This window comes from Alligator mississippiensis, chromosome 7, assembly GCF_030867095.1.
Source record: "Alligator mississippiensis isolate rAllMis1 chromosome 7, rAllMis1, whole genome shotgun sequence".
Classification (NCBI taxonomy): Eukaryota; Metazoa; Chordata; order Crocodylia; family Alligatoridae; genus Alligator; species Alligator mississippiensis.
Genome location: NC_081830.1, coordinates 15,664,716 through 15,672,154, shown reverse-complemented (window position 1 = coordinate 15,672,154; position 7,439 = coordinate 15,664,716). Strand labels below are relative to the sequence as shown.

At 44.0% G+C, this 7,439-nt stretch overlaps 1 protein-coding gene across 1 annotated transcript; it reads right to left on the bottom strand.

Moving 5' to 3' along the window:
• Positions 1–250: 250 nt before the first annotated feature.
• Positions 251–703, bottom strand: LOC102560581 (olfactory receptor 14A16-like; the record flags this gene model as incomplete). The annotated part of the gene is made up of 1 exon (XM_014607762.3): positions 251–703. A coding segment is annotated over one exon (453 nt), but the record flags the coding sequence as incomplete, so codon positions are not given.
• Positions 704–7,439: the final 6,736 nt, after the last annotated feature.

Genomic DNA, 7,439 nt, shown 5'->3' with positions numbered 1-7,439 from the left:
TTCAAATTAAATACAGAGATTATTTTAAATAGTGTAGTGCTAAAGCAACAAAATGGGAATCGGTGAAATTAATTTGTATTAATAACACAGTTGGTTATTTCTATAAAGATGTTCAGTGGAACCACAGTCACTGGAGAATAAGTGACATCTTTGTCACAATAAACCACTTCCATCTCACCAGTTTCCACAGAGCTGCTTTGATGTCCTTGTTTCTCATGCTGTAGATGACCGGATTCATCATTGGTGGGATCATGGAATAGAGAACAGACACCACGAGGTCCAGAGCTGACGGGGACCCAGATGTGGGCTTCATATGGGCAATCATCCCAGTGCTAAGCAGCAAGGTGACAACAAAGAGGTGGGGAAGACAGGTGGAAACTGCTTTATGCCGGCCCTGCTCAGAGGGGAGTCTCAGTACAGTAGTGAATATCTGAATGTAAGACACAAATATAAATGCGATGCAACCAGCACTTAAACATACACCAAAGATAATAATCTGAATTTCACTAGTAAACACTTCCAAGCCAGAGATCCTAAGGAGCTGGGGGATTTCACAGAAGAACTGGTTGACCATGTTGGAGTGGCAGAAGGGCAGCCTAAAGGTGTTCCCCGTGTGCAGGGCAGAGTACAGAAGAGCAGTGCTCCAGGCCATGGCAGCCATTTGCAGACAAGCTCTCCTGTTCATCACTGTCGCATAGTGCAGTGGTTTGCAGATGGCGATGTATCGGTCATAAGCCATGACGGTGAGGATGGAGAGGTCTGCTGCAATGAAAAAGAGTACGAGAAAAACTTGGGTGATGCATCCAGAATAGGAAATCAGCCTGGTGTTCAGTATGGCATTGGCCATGGATTTGGGGACAATGACAGAGATGGATCCGATGTCGAGGATGGACAGGTTGAGGAGGAAGAAGTACATCGGGGAGTTTAGGTGGCTGTCAACGGCTATGACCGTGATAACAAGGAGATTGCCAATCAGGGCTGCCAGGTATATTGTTAGAAAAGTGGCCAAGTGCAAGATCTGCAATCCCAGGGCATCGGAGAACCCCAGGAGCAGGAACTCAGTCACCACGGTGCAATTGGACGTCATCATCCACAGTGCCTTTTGGGATGCCTGTAGAGGGAAAGGGTATGACTGTGTCAGGACAAGAGGAAGAAAGACAAAAAGAACCATATTTCTTATCCATAGTTTTCTATGACTTGAGTTTTTTTAGAGGTCTGCTTTATTTTCTGTTCAAAGGGAGTTATGTGATAAAAATCAGGGTTCCCAAAGTGACAATATTTTTCATGATACTTTAAAAAAAAAAAATCAGATTATAGAGGCATTGCAGCCAAAAAGCAAACAGGTAAAGTATTTTATCAGAACTTTTGCAGACACCTTGTATGAGCACTAGTGAGTGGCAGTGACATTTCCCATGTCTGTGAAAGTGGAGAAGTTGTCAGTGCACTGTCACACTGGCATAAACTGCTCCAGCTCCTTTCTAGTCCAAGAGGCCATGTCTGTTGACGTGAGGCGCAGGTCCATTGCAAGTCCATGTGACTTGGGAAAAGGAAATAATTAGAACCCCAGATCCTATCATTTCATGAATGTCGGTGCCTGAATCTTGCCCATGGGCAGCTGAGCATGAAATTATGAAATCAAAAAGGTCATCCCATAGTATTTCCATTTTCCTAGGGACATAGAGCCTAGACACAGCCAGCATCTTATGGTCTAAGACATTTGGAAAGATTGCAATCAAATGGCTGGCAGGATGTGCACAAGGCTGTGTGTTCAAACTGGCTTCAAATCTCAGAAATATATATAAGCATGGGCTATCAACATTCCTGCATGGTCTCTATATTTTGTAAGTCATGTATTTCAAAGATATTTGACCTTTATTAGTTTATTCTGAAAATCTTCAATGGCCAGCAAACTAGATGACTCTTGGTACTTCAGGGGTTACTGATAAAGCTGGAGACATGCTAGAAGGGCAGCTCCAAGCCCAGGGCAGGTTGTGATGCACAGGGCATGGGCTGTTGCCCTGCTTCCCCGCTCACTTACATTACTGTAGAATAGGTAAACATTTCAGGACAGAAGTCTGCTATTTATCATGAGAATATTTCTCTGCTTACTTTTTCTAACAACTGTAGAGATGTTATCAAATGGAGAATAAAGTTCTAAAATAATTTTAAATAATTCATTATAATTTTTATAAAAGATCCTCTCTACTAAAATCCAAACATTATGGAATTTAATAATTACTTACTGTGTTTGTTTTAATGTTTTTGTCTTCAGTTTCCCACATTAAATCCTAGGGCAGCTTGATTACTGACTATCTAACTCCTGCCTCCAATCTCTTGTGTCCCCATCACTGTGCTATCTAGATGCCAGGGGTGAAGGTTTTTTGGGTGCGTGCACTCCTCGCTGTGCAGGAGAACTGAGAGGAGTTGATCCAAAACGATGAGTCCCTGAAGAAGAGCTGGACGTGCAGCTGCCTTGGAGCTGTACTGCAATGAAGGGACTGAAATCGCAGTCAGTGAGTTGTCTATGTGTATGTTGGGAGGTCTTGTGGGACTGTTTCCCTAGAGCCCTGCACAGCTCAGAAGCAGAGCCCATGGGCAAACACGCTGGATTCAGAGATCTTGAAGCCAGAAGGACTGTCCGTAGTCTCCCATTGGACCTACTGCTGACCACATGTCAGAGGATCTCGCTGTGGCTTGTAACAGGCTGCATCTATCAGTGGGCCAATGTGTCTAGGCTTTGCAATGTTGGGTTGGGAATAATTTTTCCCCTCTCTTGTTGCTAACAGTGTCAGGACCCCTCTCTCCCAACAACCCTGCTTTCCTCAGCAGCACTGGGGGTTGGCTGCTGCCCAGGCTAAAGGGTTTTCCCTGTCTACCCATGGACCTACCAATCACCACATTTGGGAGCAGGAAGGAAGTTTACTGTAGAGACAGATGGGTAGAGACTTATGGGAAAAGGAGGGTCCTTTCTCTGTAATGGGGTGGAGTGGGCTGGTGGCTTATTTCTATATCCTGAATGTGATTAAAAACACTTGCAGGAGCAGGATGCTGACAGTCTTCATCTCCCTCTTTTCCCTGCAGGAAATTTTGGTAGTTTTAGTGACTGTGGGCAATATACCTTGTAGTGGTGTGACAGGGTGTCTGCATCGTTTTAGAAACAGTTTAAACAAGGTTTCATAAGGGATAGCTTGCATAGGTAAGATGATGCATTGACTAGGGGGCTGATCTCCAGAGCTGCTTCCAGTCCTACTTTTGTATTAGTCTGTGATTTATCACTCTTGCCTTGTACATGGGACCATCCCCTGGTCAGCTCCCAGGTTTGGACTCTAACTAAGACTCCCTGGGAAGTGAGACGGTATTTCTCTTTAGAGTCCTGTCTGCTCTTTCTTCCTAAGTACTGCCATGGAGGAGAGGACACCAGCCCAGGTTGGTGCATGGGTAGAAAGAGAGGGACCAAGGACATGGTAGCAAATGATAGATGAGCAGATGAGGCTGACACATACTGACCTTAGCTTGGGGGGAAAGTGCAATGATTTCCACATACGTGTTAACATAGGAGGTCTATAGAAATGGGGGCAAGGGCCAGAGGGAAGAAGGACAGAGGGGAGTAGAGATGGGGAGAAGAGAGAAAATCCAAAACACCAATAAAGTAGGTTCAGATTAGTTACCAGGAGAACGTCTTCAGTGATGAACCAATGGGGCAGTGGACTAGACTGATTAGGAATGTTGTACAATCTCCATCATTGGAGGTGTTCAAGGGGATGGATGAGCATTGGTTAGGCATGATCTAGGAATCGCTACATCCATGTTCGTCTCTGGTTATTTCCAATTCCTCTGGTCTTTGCTGTTTTCTGTCCGGGATAAGGAAGGATTTTCTCCCCACTCCTTTTGCTACATGTGTCATGGGGTGGAGGCTTCCTTCTACCTTTAGAAGCATTGGGTGGTAATTGAAATCAAGGTTGGGGATTTTGACTGATATGCCAAAGCTCCTGTCAGACTAAACCCCCAAGATCATGAGCTAGAGAGTCTGCCCTACCACTCTAGGTCAGACAAAACCCTGTACTTGGGATCAGGAAGGAATTTCAACTTATGGTTAGAGATGTAAGAACCAGGTTTCTCCCCACCCCCCACCCCTTCCTCCATGTCTATCTGGCAGCCAGTATCAAGTGGAGTGGCGACAGGGGTTGGGTCCAGAACCAGTTTATTTTCAATATTGTTGTTGACAATTGGGACGATGGCATAGAGCGCACCCTGAGCAAGTCTGCAAATGACACCAAGCTGGGGGCAGTAATAGATATGCTTGAGGGCAGGGCTGATTCAGAGGGACCTCGATAAATTGGACGACTGGACCAAATGCAATCTCATGAGCTGCAGTAACAACAAGTGCAAAATCATGCATGTAGCATGGAACAATCCTATGCACTGGTACAGACCGGGGACTGACTGGCTAAGGAGCAGGACCTAGTTTTTAAAGTGGATCAGAAGGTGAATATGAGCCAATGCTGTGCCCTTGTTGCAAAGAAGGCCAATGGCAGTTGTGCTGCATTAGCAGGAGCATAACCACAAGATCAAAGGAAGTGATTCTTCCCCCATGTTTGGCACTGGTGAGAGCACATCTGGAGTACTGTGTCCAGCTTTCGGCATCCCACTACTGAAAGGATGCAGACAGACTGGAGAGAGTCTACTGGAGGGCAGGAAAAATGGTTAAGGTGCCAGGTTACATGAGTTATAAGGAGAGGCTGAAGGAACTGGGCTCATTTAGTTTGGTGAAGAGAAGACCAAGATGGTGTTTAATACCAGCCTGCAACTCCCTCAGGGGTGGTTACAAAGAGGATGGAGCGCCATTGTTCTCCATGGTAGCAGATGATTGAACAAGGAGCAATGGGCTCAAGTTCAGTTTAGATATTAGGAAAAAAAATCTTATCAGAAAGGTGGTAAAGCACTGGAACAGGCTACCCAGAGGGGTGGTGGAAGCTCCATCCTTGGAGGTTTTGAACACCCAGATAGACAAAGCCTCGAGTGACATGATCAAGTTTAGATCAGCCCTACTTCGAGGAGTGTGTTGGACAAGGTGATCTCCCGAGGTCCGTTCCAACCCTTATTTTCTATGACCCTAAGATTAGTCATTGGTTTAGAGCAGTGTTAGCTACAGGGAAAACATCCCTCAGAGTGTTACAACACCACTCCTCTCATACAATGATAGAAGCATAGAAAATTAGGGATGGATGGGACTTCAGGGTGTCATCTAGTCCAGCATTGGGTGTTGGGTGAAATCAAGGTTGGGGATTTTGAATGATATGCCGAAGCTCCTGCTCAAACTGAAGCCCCAAGATCATGAGCTAGGGAGTCTTGCCCCACCACTCTGGGTCAGACAAATCCCTATACCTGCAGTCAAAGAAAGACTGTCTCCAGTTGGCTTATGCCAACCATGGCTTGGTCTAGCCCAGTCTTAAGACCCTCCAAGGAAGGAGATTGTGCCACCTCTTGGCCTTTCAGCTCGACGCAGACTTCTCCTTGCTTCTGTTTCTTGTATGAAAACCACGTTGCCTGAACTAGCTTCAAATTGCCCAACAGTATGAGTCACTATCACTCAAACTAACCAATTCATACCTCTCAAAATTACCTTTTGGGTGTCAGTTCTGGACAGTTATCTAAACTTCAGCTATTATTTTTCTTTCTTTTGGAGGATGCTGTCCTCTGGGGCATTCTGGGAAATGTTGATTACTCTTATTGATTTGAAAGAAAAACACATTTCATACCTTGACTGGATCTCCCAAGGAATACAAGTCCCAATTTCAATACAGTTGTACAGTAACAGATTGGGGTCTCTACTGAGTTTCCTTTCACATCCATTCTAAACAAGGCCACACTATTTGCTTTACTGAAGTTCTTGGCATAGGCTGCTTGTTGGGAAGGCGAAAGTAGATGCTACATGTCCTGAAAGGATTTAGGAACTAGCAGCGTGAAGATCATTTGGGCTTGACATACTTAAATCAGCTGCCTAAATCCCCAGGTTTACCTATCTATAGGTTCCCTATAGTGGAATACAAGGACAGCCAAAATGCAACATCACTGCAGTCATGACGTGCACAGGAGCTCTAGTGTCTACACACTTACAGGAAATCATTTCCATCTCTTCAGTGTTGTGGGGAAGAAAACCATTAGCACTCTTGCAAAACCCATACAAGGAAAGCATGACTGAAAGAACCAGCCCCTGAGTAATGACTGACACCTACTATCTAAAAACCATTATCACTCCCTTTTAAACCTTCGCATACCCTCCTTCTAGATCTTAAATTATTAGAACGCAAGAAAACTGTTTAACCCAGACAAGACAAAGATCCAGTGATATTCTCCACCAAGGCATCTAATTAATATTCAAGGTACGTAAAAACCGTTGCAACAGTGCACTAACATATGACAATATCAGCATCAAAGACAAAATATAAGAGATACAAAAAGATTACCGAGATCAAAGTAGTATCTTAGAGACTAACTAGTTCAGTGAGATATAGGGTAAAAATTAGAGAGGTTATTTAAAATAATTTAAACCTAATGAAACACAAATGACATTAGTTAACTAGATCTGTATGAATAACACAGTTGATTGTTTCTATAAAAAACTCCACTACTGACACTGGTAGAGTTAATTAGTATTAAAACAGCTCAGTTTCTATAAAAATGTTGAGTGGAACCACAATCCCTGCAGAATAACTGATATCTTCATCACAATAAAGCACTTCCATCTCACCAGTTTCCACAGTGCTGCTTTGATGTCCTTGTTTCTCATGCTGTAGATGACCGGATTCATCACTGGTGGGATGAAGCACAACTGTCATTGGTTCAATAAATCTTTATTAATAACGCAGTTGATTGTTTCTATTAAAGCTCCACTACTGACATTGGTGGAGTAACTTTATATTAATAACTCTGTTTCTATAAAAATGGTCTGTAAAACCACAGTCACTGGAGAATAACTGAGTTTTTCTGAAGAATAAACCACCTCCATCTCACCAGTTTCCACAGAGCTACTTTGATGTCCTTGTTTCTCATGCTGTAGATGACTGGATTCATCATTGGTGGGATCATGGAATAGAGAACAGACACCATGAGGTCCAGAGCTGATGGGGACCCAGATGTGGGCTTCGTATAGGCAATCATCCCAGTGCTTCCCAGCAAGGTGACAACAATGAAGTGGGGAAGACAGGTGGAAACTGCTTTATGCCGGCCTGCTCAGAGGGGATTCTCAGTATAGTAGTGAATATCTGAAAATAAGACACAAATATAAACACAATGCAACCAGCACTTAAACATGCACTAAAGATAATAATCTGAATTTCACTAGTAAACACATCCGAGCCAGAGATCCTAAGGAGCTGGGGACTTCACAGAAGAACTGGTTGATGATGTTGGAGTGGCAGAAGGGCAGCCTAAAGGTG